The 18,490-nt window shown below is 41.3% G+C and overlaps 1 protein-coding gene across 3 annotated transcripts in view; it reads left to right on the forward strand.

The window, feature by feature from the left end:
• NLK (nemo like kinase) overlaps window positions 1-18,490 on the forward strand; it is a 51,837-nt gene that overhangs the window by 12,218 nt on the left and 21,129 nt on the right. For 2 of the 3 annotated variants that reach the window (XM_066979522.1, XM_066979521.1), the window contains exons 3-4: window positions 14,001-14,130; window positions 15,798-15,853. In XM_066979522.1, coding sequence (XP_066835623.1) covers window positions 14,001-14,130; window positions 15,798-15,853 — 186 coding nt within the window. Of the gene's footprint in view, window positions 1-12,235; window positions 12,538-14,000; window positions 14,131-15,797; window positions 15,854-18,490 lie in introns of those variants that run through there. The other variant, XM_066979523.1, reaches the window with a different exon arrangement.

The raw sequence follows: 18,490 nt of genomic DNA on the forward strand, positions 1-18,490 counted from the left end.
TTTGTTTTCTAAAGGATTTGAAAAGTAGGTGAATGTTGACAGAATCGGGACCAGCCTTGACCTACTTGTGGCTTTTTCTCTGATCTGTCTTGGGTATGTCACATTATCATTTTTATGCTACTGTTTACTCATCTGAAGACTCACCTAAAATGCTAAGAACCAACATGTTTGGTAATTTGAACATTAAATCTATGTAATATTACCAGTCCCACAATTGTTGCCAAGAAGATTTTGCCATCTTCATATGACCTGGTAAAAGGAATCCTTCTGTAATAATTTTTATTTCATACTGAACTGCTCTTTAAACTTTGGGTCAAAAGTGTTTTCGAGCCATTTACTTAATTCCCCTTTGAAACTTCATGTTTTCTTCCAAGAGTCTGTATTCCACCTTAGAGACCTGAGAAGACTGGAATTGCAGCCATGATGGTGATTTACGTTATCACAAGGCTTCTGACTCTTTCAGAATAGAGAAACACGTATTAGGATTTTCAGGTCAGTTCACAGGAAATCATTTAAAACTCAATATGGCTTTGAAACTAATAGGTTAGACAAGAGCCCTGCAGGTCTGTCTTTGGTGTTTCTTCAGATGAAGTTGTGAAACTGAAATTGCTACTGTGTAGGATATAAATTAATTTGGTTTATAACAATTCAGGGCTTTATTGTGGTTTTTTTTGTTGTTTTTTTTGTTTGTTTTTAGAAGAAAGAAATCCAATTTCCTTGTAGTTTGTGCAATATTTATATATTTACGATGTCGTGGGTCTTTCTTAAATCTTCATTAATATATATTAAAAAGGAGAAAAAATAAAGAAGAAAACCTTCCATGTTCCAAATATATCCCACAACCCTAAAGCATCTTCCAGGCTTTTGGGTTGTACTGGCTATAAGTTTGTTTCTCACTTGTGTTTTGACATGTCCCTTCTGCTCCTGCAGTAATTCAAAGAATGGCTGTGCAATTTTGGTCACACAGAAATCTTTACATGGGAGAAAGGAAAAAACAGAGCAGTTTTCAATACTTTACATGAGTAAAATGTGCAGAGGAAGCTTCAGAAATCTGTTGTCCTCTTGCCTTGTGCAAAGGGACAAGGAAACTGCCATTAATGTAGTTGTGCTCTTTACCACTACTGTCAAAATATATAAAGGATTATCTTCAGTTAGAGTTGCCACTATGAAAAGAAACTGTATTGTCTGTGAAAGAGGTAGCAGTAAAAGAGCTTTTGTCAGATAGTGTTCCTGACAAAACAGACAGCACTGTTCGTTTTGTTTCTCTCCTCTTAGTTTTGGTTTATTCAGCAGAGGAAGAATTGGATCAGTGTTTGCTTGGTCCATTGTGAAACGGTGGTGTTGGCAATTACGGTGCCGCACAAGTTTTACATTTAAGTGAGACTTTAATGTTAAGGTCTATGATTCTAAAGTCTATTGCCACACAGGGCAGATAGATAACAAATATTGTTGTCTAAAATAATTTCTGGCAAGAGGAATGGAAGGGAGAGTGGCAACTAATAAGTACTCTGTGTTGTAATGCAGCGTTCTGCATTTTTATAATGAATGTTCTGCATTATGATAATGGACAGGGTACAAGCTGAAACTTGGAAAGACAGTAAATAAGATTTGCCTCTTACAGATAAAATTTTGGTGTACGTTCATAGATTCCTCACTCCTACCAAATTTTGGGGGTGAACATAAAAAGCAGTATTTCAGAAAATTAAAAGGCACTGTCAGCCTCATGCAACAAAGGTGTCCAAGTCCGGAGGCTCAGTACACCAAGAGACACTATTTCCCTTGGTTGTAGCACAGAACACAGGATTGTGCTTATTTTGGAGCCAATTCCTGCATTTCAAATATTTGTTGCAGACTTGGGTTTGAATACTCTGCTGATTTTTCGTGTGCTGGCAAACAGCCAAACGTGGTGGCAGTGAAAAATCAGGATGGCTGCAATAGGGGGGACTTAGCTGGGAAGGTGAAGTACTGAAATAGTGAGGTGTGGCAGTGGCTCACGGTGATTATGCTTGAGCCTCGTTAGAGTAATGAGGCAAGAGGAATTAATCGCTGCATTTTTTTTGTTGTTTTGGTCCCCCCCGCCCCCAGGAGAGGATGGCAGGGGGGACGAGAGGTACAAGGGAAAGCTTGTAGGGAGATCTGAGACGCTGTGGATGATTAGTGCTGGAAGCTAGGTATCTATCTAGAGGATATGACCAGAGCTTTTATTAACCTACTTTCCTGTGGAGGTACAAAAATGTTCTAGGAACTGTGCCAAAGCCTAGAGGCTTGTTGGACATGGAGAAGAAGGTTTGACATTTGGATTTTCTTTGGTTGGCTGGTGGGAATGGGAATGGAGGTCAGTGAATTGGGACAGCAACGTAGTAGGTCATGTAGTTATGGTATATGTTTGGAGGAAAAAAAAAAAAAGGAAAAAAGGAAGAAAAAAAGAACAAAAATACATGGAGATTTATACGTCTATTGGGCATGTTTATTAGCATCACAGACTTTACAGAGCCATGATATTGACTGAAAAAAAAAAGAACATATAAAAATAAAAAAACACAGAATGAATGTCCTGTATAGTGCAGTAGTTACTGTAGCTATAGTTCATGTAGGCATTTGGGAAGTAAATAAAAAGATCTCAAGCATAGCCAGAAAATTTAGTGTAAACGGGGAAATAAATTTGATTTGAAAAGCAGCTTCAATTTTAAGCTTCCATGAAGGAAGACAAATTAAACATTTTTAAATATATTAACCATAACAGTATCCCTTTAATTTTCTATCCTTTTCTTTTAAGTAAGATACTCTAAAGCAATTTTTGTTCAAGGAGACATTTTTTGCAGTAATCAGTTTTGCTTTTAGCTCTGATTTTTAAAGAATAAGTGATAATGGCGCACATGCTCGAGGGCGTGATTAGAGCGCAACGTTAAAAGGCTTTTTAGGACATCTACAGCTGAAAAAGGAGCTCTGGAGAGGTCTGCATTTGGCAGCTGAGCAAGACAGGAATAAAGCATACCTTTGAAGTGTGATATGAAGAACGAGTTGCTTAACCCTTTCACATGAAATACCTTCTGGTGAGAGTTAAATCTAGGTGTTTTCTTTGGGCTCATCTCAGAGTTACCCGTGAAATCTGTTAGCTCGTGTCCAGTCTTTTCTCCCCCTGAAGGAGTCCCGCACCACAGCAGAGACCAGACCGCCTGTCCCGGGGCTGTGCTAGGCAAACCCGGCTGCTCGGAGAACTTCGGGTGCGGGGTTTTTTGGGACACCTGACGGTGGGCTACCTTGCAGTATTCTGCACTTTGAGGTAATTTAATGAGATGCTGAAGTACACATCTGTAGTAATTACTAATGTAGATATTAGTGTTGTCTTTTTTAATTACCTTAAGGAATTTGTCTTACGTTCAGTGTTCTTAAAACACAAATAAAACAGCATTCAGATGCAAATTCCTGGATGTAAAACTTATTTTTACACGCATAAGTTTCAGGAAAATACTTAGCTGGTAGAATATATTTTTGTAGATTTCAGGCAAGCTTAAGGGCAGCATATGCCATTACCAAATGACAACAAAGCAAGCTGCTGTTTTATGTTGCAAAGGTGTATTTTGGAGGAGTCGATTATGCATCCAAGAGATGGCAACAGGTGCTGTGTCTTCTAGTGGTGGCTATGCTGTTGCATCCTCTGATAGATCTGAGCTCTTGCCTCTGACTATCATTTGCACTGCCTACATGGTCCCTTATTGCTTTCACACTGACGGGTCTCAGTTGCCTGTGTCTCGAAGTTAAGTGTAAGCAAAAGCAAAGTTTTGCTCAGTAGTATCTTCTCAGCTGTCGTCTTCAGTTTGCTTTCATACCATATCTCTTAAAGATTTTTTTACCCACTATTAATATTTCATTTCAGCATCTTTGAAGTATTGCCAACTGGAGGAGACTGCTGCATAGCAATGATGGCCTGAAAGTCATTATCAGCACATCAGTTTCTTAAATATCTCCAAAAATAACAGCTGTTCTTTTTGATAATGTGTCTTTTAACAATGAAGCCTTTTCTTTATTTTTTCTGTGCCCATGTGCTGGTATCAGCAGTGACTTTCACTTGGTGTTCTCTTTCAAACTCTTTTAGAAATGGGTTAATCTTCTGTGCTGCAGCTACTCGGAGCTCTTTGTAGGCAATGATTTGCATCAGGAGTATAAACAGATTTTGTGGAAACCTTTTTTTAAGTCCATGAGCAGCTGGTGAAAATATGAGGGTACACTTGTAAGTGTCAGTGTTTGTGTCTTACATGTGCCCATCTTGTGGGCCCTGAGTAGCTGCTTAGTATGAGCAGATATTTAATATAGCTTGCAAGTACGACAATAAGAAATTACTTAATTTATCCCTAGACTTTGATCTCTGGCCACTGCATGAGTCCAGGATCCTCCTTTCATCAGAGCCCTTCCTTGCTCTGGTGGTAGTTGCACTCAGGTACTGCGTACTTCCCTAACCTCAGGTTCTTCATCTCTGACGATGCTAAAACTGTCTGATCTGTTGATTTCCATCTGTTCATATTTCTGTGGTGGTGAAAGTAAAGTGAAGACAATGACATGGCACTGCTGTAATACTTTCCTCCTTCTCCTAACGTATCTGTGTGTGGCTTTTCCTTTAAACAGAATAATTAAAATGATTATGAATATCTCCTTTAAACTGGAATCTATCAGCTTTTGCATCTCTTAAACAATGTATGTACAGCCAGAGGGTAAAAGACATTATAATACCATGCTAATTGTGTGAGTGTGTATGCTAAGCTTCTCTTGTTGCAAAAAATCCAACAAAAACAAAACCTCTCTTATGATGGCACCACGCAGTTAGCCACCACTCCCACTTCTCCTTGCAATGGGAGGCGAAGTCGCTCCACGGCCAGGACAGGAGTTAACGTCAGTGCTGTGGGTTACAACCACTTTGAATTTGGACTTGGCATACAGGAAGAAGAAACTCAAGTAAAATTTAGAAAGGAGGGTCCTCAAATCAGTGAGCTTTGGTTATCCAGAAGCAGGAGTTTGTTTTCAGCTAGACCTCAGCTTGCCCTGCCATGAACTGGCAAGGGGAGGCATTGCTGGGGGGGCAGCTCATGTCCAGGGCGGGCCCCCTAGGAGACAGTAAGAAGAGACTTGGTAAAGCAGCTACTTTGCTTTTGCTTAAAAATTCAGTATATGCTTGGAAATTAATTAACCCGATGTAATTTCCTTTTTTTTCTTGAAATAAGAAATCTGTTAATAAATATATATGTGTGTATATGTTTTATTTTTGTAATGATTTCACGCACTATCTACATACTTCCCCTGCCTCTCCTCTCCACTAACCATTCAATTTTGCTGATCAGTTTTTGTAGTGCTTTAGTAGGGCTTATTATCTGTCAATAATTCTGCACAGGGACCAGATATTCTGAATCTAATGGCCTATTCCTGTACATAAACTTTATGTACCCAATGAAACATTTCCCAGATAAGTGATGTGATAACCACACACCTCCCAGCTATTTGATTAGTCTTGGAAATCTTTTGTTTTGTTGTATTTTTTTGTTTTGTTCCATTTTCAAATATATTTTGAGGGTCTTTGTTATAGTAAGTGTGTAAGATGCCTCTAAGCATTAGGCAGACTAAAGCAGAGCTCTTTTACCTATTAACCTCAATAGTTTAATATAAAACTGTTTGTAGCGTCATGGATTTGTTGTAGTGCTGTGTACTCAAAAAGCAGTATATCAGGTATCACATGCCCTTGAATGCAAGTTGCATTATTTGCTTAAAAGTGTTGTATCCAGTATGCTTGGGTGAGCAGGTGAAATGCTTGTGGGACCATGTTTGTTATGCGTCTTAGGATAAGGCTTTCTGGAGAAGGTATTTATGATTAAAAGAGTTGAGCAACTGAGGAAAAAAGTTCTTTGACTAGCAAAGAGAACTTGGAATGTAATCATATGAAGCCCTCCTGCCACCTTCTAATAAGTCCTGATATAAATTTGTGGGCATTCCCTGTAAACATGAGGGAAGGTTTGCTTCCCTCATAGAACAAACTCAATCAGCGATTTTCCCACAACGCCCTCTGAGAACATTCTTTCATTATCTTGTTGCTGTGTAATAATTGCTGTGCAGTAGTCACAGACTTGTTTTTCTAGCAGTTGAGACTACGGAACAGTGCGTATGCGTTGACCTGGATTTGGAGAGGAAAAGTTACAGTTGGCATAATCTCTACCTTGAAAACTTGCCATCAACAAGGCAGAGAGTTGCTAAAGACTTATAAAGGGTAATTGAAAAGGCCACATGCCTAAAAGAATTCTGTTCGATAAGCATTGGCTTTGGCAAGTAGTGCTCTGGATTGTGCTCTGTTACTAATGAAATTGTACTATTTCCGGAGTGAGTAGCCTATAATGTAAATAGCAGCTACAATTTGTGTTAAGTGTCTGTTTTCTTAGTACCTTTTATGTCAGATTTTTACTTTCTCTGTAGTTCTTAAATATAATAAGACATATATATGTGTATTACTTATAATCAGCAAAAAAAGGTTTCTTATGGAGAGAAGAGTGCCCCCTCGGCATGGGGCTGTAATTCAGGAGGTGCGGTCCTCGTTCCTGGCGCTGTCCATAGGCTCCCAGCATGGCTGAGGGCCCGGTTTTGTGCTGCACCTAACCCTGCGTAGCTGGGAGCCGCTACCAGAAAGTCGCTGTCTTGCACCGTGCCCCAGCCATGTGCTCGCATGGCCTCCTTCGTGGCCCGGCCTTGGGATGCCTCCGTCCCGCGTGCAACGCGTTTAATACCCGCCTGCCCGCACCGGGCTGCTCAGCTGAGCTGGCTCACCTCGTGGCTGCGTGCCTGCCAAATAAACCTCCGTGCTTTGCTTGTTACGATGCGCACTGTCAGCACAGATGCCAACAACCCCAAACGCACCCCTGGATCCAGCACCCGCGGTGCCCGCAGGCAGCTGCCCGCCCGACGCCCCCATGGGCCTCCAGCCTCCCCGGGGGCACGGCCGGGAAATGGCCGCCCCCGCGCCAGCAGGAGGGCCGAGGCCGCAGCAGCTTGTGGTCATAGCAGGCGGCATGGTGTGAAACTGCAACGCCAGTGAAGCACCTGGACAACTACGTCCTTACCTGACTGGGCTGTTATAAGGAGCAAAATCTGCTTTGGGATACTGCTGTGGTGTCTGCCGTGGCTGGAAGCCACGGGCAGAGCAAGGGCTTGTGTGACAAAGTTCGTGGACTTCCTCGCCCCAGTTTGCTCTAGCGAAATAAGAGTTATAAGACTACATCTTTTTGGCAGTTTTTAGACTGTGTTTTCTGTTTGAGACTATGTAATGAGGGAACATGGAAAAAAAAAGCAATATTCAGAAAATATTTTTACTGCTGTGCGCCCGAGAAGGCTGGAGGTCGATCAGTGCCATCCGGCGGGGCAGCTGCCCGCGGGCCTGGCTGGCCGGAGGCGGGTGCTGGGTCCAGGGCTGCGGCTGGAGTTGTCGGCATCTGTGCTGACAGGGCTCACTGTAACACACAAGGCACAGAGGTTTGGCTTATTTGGTAGGCACGCAGCCCTTGTACGTGAAAGGAACCGTTTGCTTGTTATGGGTCTTTCTTTTTTGTGTAACATTTCTCACTATTTTGTCTGAAGTATTTGATTATGTGCATCTGGCATTGTCCTTTCCACTGAAGGAGAGGTTAAAGACCCTGCCATTGGACAAGCAGGGAGTAGTTGAGAAATCTGTAAAATTATGGACAGTGATTGCTATTACTCATAGTTTATTTAATCTTCTGTATATATGTGTACTTTAGAAATAGGGAGAAAAATGGTGGATTATTAGGAAGCTTTAGCTGTGGATGCAAATAGTACAAATTGAAATCTGACAATTCTGAAGCATATTATAATGATGCTATTGTGGGTGTTTGGATTATAGTGTATGTGGACATATTCTGCTGTGTATTGGTTTATGTGAATGCTCAAAGTTAGTATTGTTTCAAGAACTTTTATAACCTTAAAATATATGCTTGATAAAAACTTATTTTGCTGAACTCAGCAAAACTAATAATTTTTTTTGCCAATGATTGCAATCAGCTGTTTTACGTTAAATATGCCAGGTTGCCTGTCTAAGGTATATATTTTAAGGGATCATGGATTATACCTTGATGCTTCCTAAAGTAAGACAAATAGCTTTGTATTGCTTACCTGTATCTTAATCTTTCTACTGCTTTCGTATTTGTGTTTCTCTTCCCCCTTTTTGGCCAGAGGGATAATTTCTGTCATGTTTACAAAAAGGCAGAACTGATCAAACTGATGTTACAGAGGAAGCAAGCTGCTCAGAATAACATGGTATCAAATACATTGGGAAAACGAGAAAAGAGAGAGAACTTTCTGTAATATTTTGGCTATAGTAGTCTTGCTGCTACCTGTAGCAGTAGGTGGTAGCGCTACAACAAATAGTTGTTGCGGTTGCTCACCATTTTTAAGTGGCTGAGTCACGAAGCCAATTAGTGGAAGTGGAAATTAGTGTTTGCACTGGGGACAGCACTCCTGTGTACTAACGAACTGGTAAGGTAACGGAGAGCATCTTGATCTTGCAAAAAAACTTTTTGAGTGTTACCAAATGTGTGGTTTGACAGTTTTTGCAGCTTCCTGTCCTACCACTGCGGTGCCGGTGAAGTGGAGTGGAGGCAGCGGCCGGGGGCTCCCGTGGCGCAGGTCAGAGCTGTGTGAGCACGGCCGGCAGCCTGCTCCTCCGGGGCATCCAGGATACTGCCGTGAGCCGGTGGGGGATGCCCTGAAGGACTTGTAACTGCTCTGAAAGCAAAATGTTTGACTCGTTTTAATAGAACTTTTTTGCCATGGTTTGTGCAGTATAATAAAAAAATTCCTAAACAGCTGGGTGTTCTCACAGTATCACCCGGAATAACACGCCTTAAAGGCGTGATGAAAGCTGAACCAAGTCTTCCTTGACTTTTTTTCCCTCCAGATTATATTTATGACTTCAGTTTTTGCCCCACGCCTGTATAGCACTTCTTGTTATTTTTGGTTTAAATCTTGGTCTCTCATCTCTTTAGACCCAGCTACAGTTGATGCTTAGTAAGTGAAGCCTTTGCAGACGTCAGTAGTAGCTTGCAGGAGCACCCCATTGACTGTGTGCTGAGTGATGGACAGGTTCCCTGCCTGCTGTTCACTTCACTGCTGGATTCACCTAGGGTGTAATATCCTAACAAAGCAGAGGAGGGAATTGAAATGTGTTCTTCTGAGAACAGCAGTAAGCAAAGCTGCCTTTCTAGTTGTTCTCTCAATTAGCTCCTAGGAGATTTTCGTGCTTTTCTAGTTCCTCTTGGGGATATGTGACCTGATAGCTTATTGCTATAAATAATTATTTTACTAGTACCAAAGTAGGTACTGTATACAAACACAAAGCAACATTTTCAGCATCTTTATTGGATGTAAATACCAGTTTTTCAGAGGCTTCTTTCTTTCTTTTTCTTTTCCTCTTTGGAATAATGTTTCTGATCTCCATAACTTCGGTTGTTGGTTTTGTGCTGCCCCTTGAAGTACAGCTGCTGTGAGTGGCGCAGAGCTCCCGAGCCAGGGCGAGGGGTGAGGAGCAGCTGGCATCGGGTTGCAGCTGAGGGGAAGAGGCTGAGGAGCTGCTTTCCTGTGGGGTGCTGCAGGTGATCATTACTAGGTTGTAGAAGTGGGTTATTTAAAAGAAAAAAGAAACCAGCCTTAAATACATACGCATGAGCAACCCCGTTTATCTCCTTTTATCACAGCCTGCAACAGGAGTGTTAGGAGAAGGCATTCACATGCACCAATTTCTGCAATACGTGAAGTTTGGCTTGAAAAGTCGCCGCTCATGAGGACAGGCACTTTGACGGAGCTGGCTGAGCCGGTGGCTAGCTGGTGGCGGAGGTTCGTTAGCTGCTAGCGGTGGGACGGCCGCGTGCTGCGGGAGCAGAGCAGCCCAGCTCAGCAGCAGAGGCCTACGAGCACTCCTCCGTGAGCCGCCTCAGCGCCCATCTCCTGCGTTGGGGCTGTTTGTGCTGAGCGACAGCAGCTGCTGCCCCGCGTGCAGCGGGAACAAACGCAACGCGGCGTGAAATTACTGCGCTGCCATTCCCCTTCATTAGTTATATTGCTACCAGCTACAGGCATGGCTGGTCTTTGCATGAATAACACCAAATGCTACTTGGTGAGTTTTACCTTAAAACACGGACAGGACACAGTGGGGACTTGAAACCAGGTGTATGGGTGGTCCATGCCAGTGCTGTCCCATTCTTGGCACGCGCCGGGACAATCTTTGTTCTCGCAGCGTCTGGAAGAAGGCAGATAGGAGGTTTCTGAGAGGAAATGTGGTTAAAGGGTAGCTGGTAAAACTAACCCCTGGAGGCCCCAGGGGTAGGTTCCCAGGGCCGTGCTGCTGGTAAGTGTGCAGCCTGCGAGGTGCTGGTCACGGGCAGAGCAGGATGCGGCCCTCAGCACAGATGGAGCGCTCCCCCTTGCTCAATTGGGAATGAGCCGGCAAGCAAGTGGAAACTTGCTTTGGTATTTATTCCTCTCCCAGCAGATCAGTTTCATCCTGCCTACTGACAGGTTGCATTTCAGAAACAGCTCTGTTGGCTGCTGTAATTTCCGTGGCTGCTTCTTGGTGCTGCTGCAAGTGTGAGACCCGAACGTGGCTCAGAACCCGCCGTGTGCATAGCCGTAGTGGGGCTGCTTTTTGTCCCCGCGCACGCAACCCATGGTGCGTTCAGTCCAAAAGCCCTTCGGGATATCAGCGATAACAGAGCACCTGATGGGCCGACACTGCTGTAATGCAAGCGCCGCCAGCCCAGCGGTGCAGAGTTGTCCCCAGTGCCTTTTGTCAATAGGTGTTTTGGTTATTAGCCTCTAAGCCCAAAAAGTCAAAATGTTCTTGCTGTTTTTTAATAATGCTGTTTTTGTTGATAGATAATTGTGTGTTGTTCAGACGCTTTTTCAATGTCTTGTATGTTTCACATAGCTATGTGAATTGCATCTCTGACCCATTTATAAAATTGTATTATGTCAAAAATGACTAAAAATTCAAAGTTGATTCTGATGTGATGAGTTATTTGCTTGTTAACATTTACAAATGGTTCCTTCTTCCATGACTAGTTGGAAGGGTGTCTCTCTGTTGTGATAGCATTGAAGTTCAGAAACTGATTGCTGTAGATACAGCCTAAACATACACCGCGGATTCTCTGTCCTAAAGCATCCAATCCCCATAACAAGAGAGAGTGATTAACAAAAGGACGAGCTGTCTGTAGTTCTATGGAAATGGCCTTCCTCTCGCTGTAAATAGTCACCATGATGCCCAAGTTTCAGACAGGAGATTCTTATCAGTGATGGAAGGTAGCATCACTCCTCTAGGTATTGGTCAAAAAGTACTTCTCGGTGACTTTTCCTGATGGCTTCACCACAGCCCATTTCAGCTTCTGTTAGTACATTTGCTTTTCTTATATCTTTCTAAGGGTTTTATCTGACAAGCATTGGTTTCTTCTCTCTTAAATTGAAACTGTTTTAGGGAAGTTGATTTGTTTACTGCTCATTTACAGATTTTTTTGTAGTTATGCTTTTAGAATACTTATGTTTTCTAATGAAAAATAATGAAACAAAACCACACATTGTCATTTTCTTCCCCTGACTCAAAAATAGTTGTAGAGCATGTTCTTAGCATGCTGTAATATAGCACAATATAAAACTACTACGAAATGTTACTGTGACAGTTTTCAGTTGGATATTTTTCATAGCCAGGACAGCTGTTTAACTGTAACTTTAACTGTGCTGTTGAATGTAACACAGCTGAGGAAGGTGCTTGTAGACCGCCTAAATAGTAGCGGTCGTTTGTCAGATACGTCAAAAGATATGTTCAGATTGCCTAAGGTCTCAGGTCCTGCGTCTGTGCAATACTGAAGCTTTTCATCCTCGTGATCCACTAGGGAATTTCTTCCCTAGCCCTGCAGGTCCTCCTGATGGCAGTGTCTTGTGTGTGTGCAGCGGTCAGCAGCTGTCGGAACTCCAAAGGAAAAAACTAGCAGTTCGGGAGCATTTGTAGCATGATCAGTGCAGATCTTTCCTACTGTAATTTTATGCCTTTTTTATTGGAGCAAGAATATATCCATTTAATTCCCAGGAATGAGCCTTTAAGTTTTCTTTTACAGGTTAGAGGATTGGTGCTTCTTTTTTTTTTTTTTTTTTTTTTTTTTTTTTAACTTTTAGAAAGGTGGGGTGGGCCAGAAAGGCTGCCTCTTAAAGCGAGGCCCCCAGTAATTAGCTGCTTAGTGGTGCCTGACCTTGTGAGCACTGGGAGCTCTCAGCTCGTGCTGGGATCAGATCTCTATGAACCTGGGAGCCACTGCTTCGCAGCGGCCCTGCTGGGTGTCATTTAGAACCTGCCTCTGCTCTAATCCTGAAGGCGCAGGCCAGCTGAAATGTCACCTACACCCGATGAATAGTACCGGGCTTTGCACGTGGGCTCGCACAGGTTCACCGTAATCGGTGGATGAAGTTCCTACACGGTGTGAGGGAGGATTTTCACTCTGGCCCGTGGTGAGTGCGGACTTGTGTTAGCAGTGGATTTTCTGTAGCTCTCGCAGTTTTCATTCCCTTTCTTGCCAGAGGCAAGAGGCAAAGGTCCTGCACAAAACAGGAAGCAGGCTGTGAATTAAAAGACTTTTTCAGATTCTTTTCAGCTTTGTGTTTCCTGACACAGAAGTAGTCTGGCATCAACTTTCCCAAGTTATCCCTCCCTATTTAAAGTGTAAATACATAGTGGCTGTTCTGGAAGTGGTGTAGCTGAGTGCGCTGGGATAGTTCCCTGTTGACTCCCAGACACTAGTGTCAGGGGCTACTTCCGACTTTTTGGACTTCATTGGTTTGTATTTTGAAGACAGATGTGCTACTTGGAGATAGGATCTATTTCTATAGCCAATTCTAATTTTGTATTTAAGCGCTTAAAACAGCGGAGACCTGGGACAAAAGAGAGAGCTTTCTGTGATGTCTGCATGAGATTCACAGGACAGATAGAAAAGACAGCAACTTCTTAAGGTCAAATGTGGTCATCGGGATACATGGCTGGATGTAGATTCTTACGTGGTTACAGCATTCTGCTGAGAAGAAAGTTATTTTGGCCATCCCAGTAAAAATATGCAGGGAAAAAAAAAAAAGAAGGCTTCCTAATGACTGAAGATCTAGAAACCCTGTTTTGTAGTGAGATTTGTGCAACCTCACCTTAAAAACAGTGATAGGGAGTTGAGGCACCATAATCTCCTTGCTCTAGTTCTGTGGTTCTCATTATAAAATTCTATTTTCAGAATCTAATTACTTTAAATTAAAATGCTTGCCATGTGCAAAGCACCTTATAATTTCTGAACTACTATACTTACATCCCATAAGCTCTTTGGGAGAAAGACAGGTGTCATGCCCATCTTACACTTGTGGAAACTTAGATTCTGTGTGCTGTTGCATCTCCAGATGCAAAGTGATTTAGTGATGGATCAAGTAATAGCCTTATACTTGCCATTGTGCCGTCTGAATGGGATTATAAAATTTTCACCCTGTTTTGGGAGGAAGAAGAAAGCAGTAGTCCGGACAAAATCAAATCTCTGTAGCTCAGACATGTTTTACTCATAATAAGGTTTGCCTTGAGAGGTGAAGGAGATATCTGTGGTCACATCTCCTCAGCTCGAGGTGTTGGTCTTCAGCTGCAGTGTATGCCAGTGGCAGGCAGCATACACATGGATGGATGTGCGTCGAGTCACTTAAAAGTTACCAAGCTTGCCTGCGTATGTGTATATGTACTCTAATCAAAGAATGATCACGCTACATTTTATAGACTCTAAAATACGGTGCACAGCACCCTAGCTTAATCCTTTTTTCCCTCTGCAATGTATTTCGCATTGTTTTGACTCACCGTCTAAGTTGACAATGATAAGAACTCTTAAATATTCTTTTGTGATGTAGAGAAGTTGACTAACAGTCGTATGTGATGTTCTGAATCTTTTATTCTGTAGGTCAGTAACAGATCCACGAGATGGAAAGAGAGTTGCACTCAAAAAGATGCCCAACGTCTTCCAAAATTTGGTCTCTTGTAAAAGGGTCTTCCGGGAGTTGAAGATGTTGTGTTTTTTTAAGCATGACAATGTAAGTAGTTTTAATGTATTTCAAAGTAACTTTGAAGTATATTATAAAGCCTAATTGTAAAATGGTGCTAGCTGTAGCTGAAGGTTCTTTATTATTATTATTTTAAGTTATAGAATATCAAAAATGCTTTAAAAGGTCTTTAATTTTATATTCACCAAATTTCCTGGAGACTCAGACGCTGCTGTTGTAAACTGTAAAAAATTAAAAACTTGATTGTCAAGAATCTAGGGGTATTCGTACTTTTCCTTCCAAAATGGTTACAAATAGGCAATACACTTCAACCTAATTTTTAGGCTCTAGATACATTTCAATCTGCACAAAGCTATGCCAGCTGGAAACGCTTTTGCTTCCAAGCTGTTTCTCACTCCATCTTCCTCTCCCCTTTGTCAGAGTTTATTGTGCTCTCAGTTCTTCTAGCAGAGTGGCTGTGCAAGCAGTCCTAAATCTTCTTTAGGTTAAATCAGCTAGATTAAGTTAAACCATTTAAAAATGATTTGAATTTCCCTTACGGTTGTGTCTGAAGTGAATAAGAAGAGCACTTGCAGTAACTGTGCCACAGTTGCAACTGTGGATGTGGTAACCTCTCCCTTCGGTGCGCAGTAACAAGCATCTTGGGAGTGCTGTCTTCTCCTGCTGGAACTGGTTCAGGAAGTGGGAATCTGTTTTAGAACTTTATTTCACTGCTTTTCCTCCTTTCTCAAAATAGCTCTTTTTTTTTTTTTTTTTTAACCTGAGGGTATTCTATTCCAAGAAAGATTTTATTTATGACTAAGCCCTGGATTCAGATAAGTGTTGTTAGTGGGGATGCAAAAGAGATGGACTGGCTCATGAGCTAGTGCCAGATTGCAAGGAGTTCCTCCTCCATGCTATCGCCTGTCCCTGGGAGATGCTCTGGGACAAGACTTCTTTTGAACTGGGATCTTAAACTGCTTCTTACCAGGATTTTTATTATGGGGGAGTTGTTACTGAGGGCTAAAATTGAATAAAAACATCTGTGTAAGCAGCCAAAATTCACGCTTGATAACCACTGAAGTCTGTGAACTTCACCCAGATGATATGCATAGGACAGGACCTAAAAGACTACATGCAGGTAGTATTTTTTTCCTGTGAGAGGATGTAAATTTTGTGCTGCTGCTTTTCTGTCTTTTTGCCCTTCACAGAGAAGTTAGGTCTGAGCTTCTGGTTCAGTATGTAAACAGCTTTGCTTTTTGTAATTCCTATGTGGAAGCAGTGTATCAAAGAACTGTTGAAGATGAATGACAAAAAAGTGTAGTATCTTTTTCTTTTGCATTTCTCTGTTAGAATTACTTCTTTCCAATATTTTATGGTTATATATTTTTGAGATTAAAAAAATATACTGGGTAGATGAATTTATGCTTACAAACTAGTACCAGAACAGCTGGATTTTTTTCTTAAATTAAAAGCAAAGGTCGGGGGGGGGGGGGGGGAGAGAAGGAAAGAAAACAGAGAGACCTGAACGTACAGAACAAAAAATCTGACTAGATGGACTATTAAATTCACACACTACTGAGATAGAATATTGGTCTGTCGGTGTGGGGTAACATAAAACTGTGTTCTAAAAGAAAGGTGCAGTCTGACTGTCTTTTTGAAAGGGATTTTTTTTTGTTTGATTGGGGTAGGTCTTGATCTTGTGTGGTGTTTCCTAGGTACTCTCAGCCCTCGACATACTCCAGCCTCCACACATTGACTATTTTGAAGAAATGTATCCTAAATATAAAATAGAGCTTCCTAATTGAGGTAGGTGTAATTTTCATTAGCTTAGAAACTGCAATTAGCTGGTGGAACTTATCTAATAGAAGTACAAAAACCTTGAGCCTGTATCTGAACAGTTTTATTAGAAGAAGGGAATCTACTTTTAAGAAGTCTTGATTAATTTTAGCATTGGAGAAGCACTAGAACATGAAACTCTCAATATATATGAACCAGTAAATGCAGTGCATTGTGATATTTACCAGCTTATAGTGCTGCTACCTATTGTGAATCCTCCAAAATATTTATCTGAAAACTATATCCAGTAATTATCTTCCTATCAGTACCTTAAAAAAGTGCTTTCAGAAAGCACTGCTGTCACACATGCTTTGAAATCATGACTTTTTGGGGATGCTTCAGCAGGTTAGTTGGGTTGTGGCTTTCTTTGTTCAGCTCCTATCTTGATCAAGAAGACAGATTTCACAGTGTGTGCTGTTGGATGTGTCACTGGTACGAAGTTACATGCTATCTGCGGGTAACCATGTTAAAAGTTAGATTGTTTGTTCATCATGACATGACATGAGAATGTTATGTTTTGGTTTGTTTCCTTTTCCAATCTTTGTTTGGGTAAACTGTTTTGGGGCTGGGAATTTCTGCACTGTAAAATCCTGAGAAGTGATTCGTTAAGCTGGATAGCGTTCTTACTGACTAGTTGGAAGAGAAGTTCTGGGACTCAGAGCAGATTGTGTTAGTACTTAGCCTGTTACATCGCTAGAAATTATTTTAATGCAATGAATTAAGTACAGATTTTTGTGGTACAGAAAGTGTCTGGGAATATTGGAATATTGTGAGATTGATTTAGAACATATTTATTTATTTATTTAAAATTGGAGTGATTCTGTTCTCTGCAGACTTCACTAGCTACAGATCAGGAATTGTAATAAGGGTTGTCTGCCCTGGGATAAGCTTAGCTACTGCCAAGTTTTGTATATAAAACCAGAAATGGTAGTTTCTTTTATGGTTAACTGATTTTTAAGTCATTCTGACTAGTATGTTATGGGGCTGTGTTCTTGTTATTATTTGTTGAGTTTCCTGACTCTAATATTGGTTATAAAAAAAACTTTGCTTTGTAGTCATCGTTCTCCTTTCTGTTGCAATAATTGCAGTAAGTACACTTAGGATTGTTAAATTCACAAGAAAAATGAATGTATAGGTGTTTCAATTTCTATACACATTTTTAATTGTATCTGCTTCTGCTTACTGTAGCATACAAACTTACTTCAGATTCGTTTTAAGAAGATTAGGTAACTGTAGTCCATATCTGGGGACTGTACAGCATTACCAGCTGACACTACAGACTTTTTTTTTTAAAAAAAAAAAAAAAATAGGCTGTTAGTTCAATCCAGAGCTGTCTGCTCCGTTTAATTATCATTTAATAAGAGAACGAACTACTCATGGAACTTACTGAATCTGAGTATACTGGTATTACAGTGATTTTTCCCTGGAATGCATCAATGTGAAATTATTTCTATTGAGAAGATAGTGTACTCATGGGAAAAAAGCGGAGAGGTTTTCAAGTTGAATATCGTGTATTGTTAGCAGTTATCTTTTAAGCAGAATCTGCTAGCAGGATGTGTCTGGCTGTCAATGACTCAGTAAAAATAGACTGATATTTTCCCCCTCTGTCTTGTTAATTTTAAACCTTTTGTAGGTACTTGATAAATTATCTTAATTTCTATCTTAGGGATTTTGACTTGGTTTTTGAAGAACCTGGAATGACAACCTGAGAGAAGGTTTTAAACTGCTAACTTTGAGTAAGAATTCTTCACTGTGTGCACCGATAGTTGGTGTTGCATCTTTTTAAATCTGTTTAAAAGATATTTGTAGAATAAATTATTAGTGATAGTAATAAACTGGGACTGGCACTATTTAACATCTTTGATAGCAACCCTGAGGAGAAGGAGTTGGGAGTGCAAGCTGATGAGATGCTCAACATGAGCCACCTGTATCCTGGGCTGCACCAAAAGCAGCGTGGGCAGCAGGGCGAGGGAGGGGATTGTCCCCTTCTGCTCCACTCTCGTGAGACCCCATCTGGAGCCCTGCCTTCAGCTCAGGCCCCCGGCACAAGAAGGACATGGACCTGTTGGAGTGGGCCTGGAAGAGGGACACGAAGATGATGCTTCTCTCATTGTGCCCTGGCTGAATTTGGTTGAAAGGCTGAATTTTCTCTGTATCAGGAAATTGGCAAGAGCTTAAAGCCCTGATCTTACACAGAAGTAAGATTCAGACAGAGTTCTAGCGTTTTCTTCCTAGTGTGGAGAACTGACCTTTTAATTCATTTATTGATTGATTGATTTGGTGGGGGTAGGGGGCGTTTTTCTGCCTCCAAAACCACGTCCTTCCAAAAACCTTGTGCTATTGCTCGTCTGTAGTCTTTGACATGTGCCACAGATTGCCATTTCTACCTCGCATAATTAGAGGTGACTCCATAGCAAACACACTGCCATTAGTAATTTTCTGTAGGGAGGAAAACATATTTTAAACATAAAATGAGTTTAGATAAGCATTAGATTAATTAACTTAATAATTCTTATGCTGTTTTTTACATGGACCAGATCTTTTTGCGGGGTGTGATTTGGACATTGATATG

Source organism: Anser cygnoides, chromosome 18 (genome assembly GCF_040182565.1).
Source record: "Anser cygnoides isolate HZ-2024a breed goose chromosome 18, Taihu_goose_T2T_genome, whole genome shotgun sequence".
Classification (NCBI taxonomy): domain Eukaryota; kingdom Metazoa; phylum Chordata; class Aves; order Anseriformes; family Anatidae; genus Anser; species Anser cygnoides.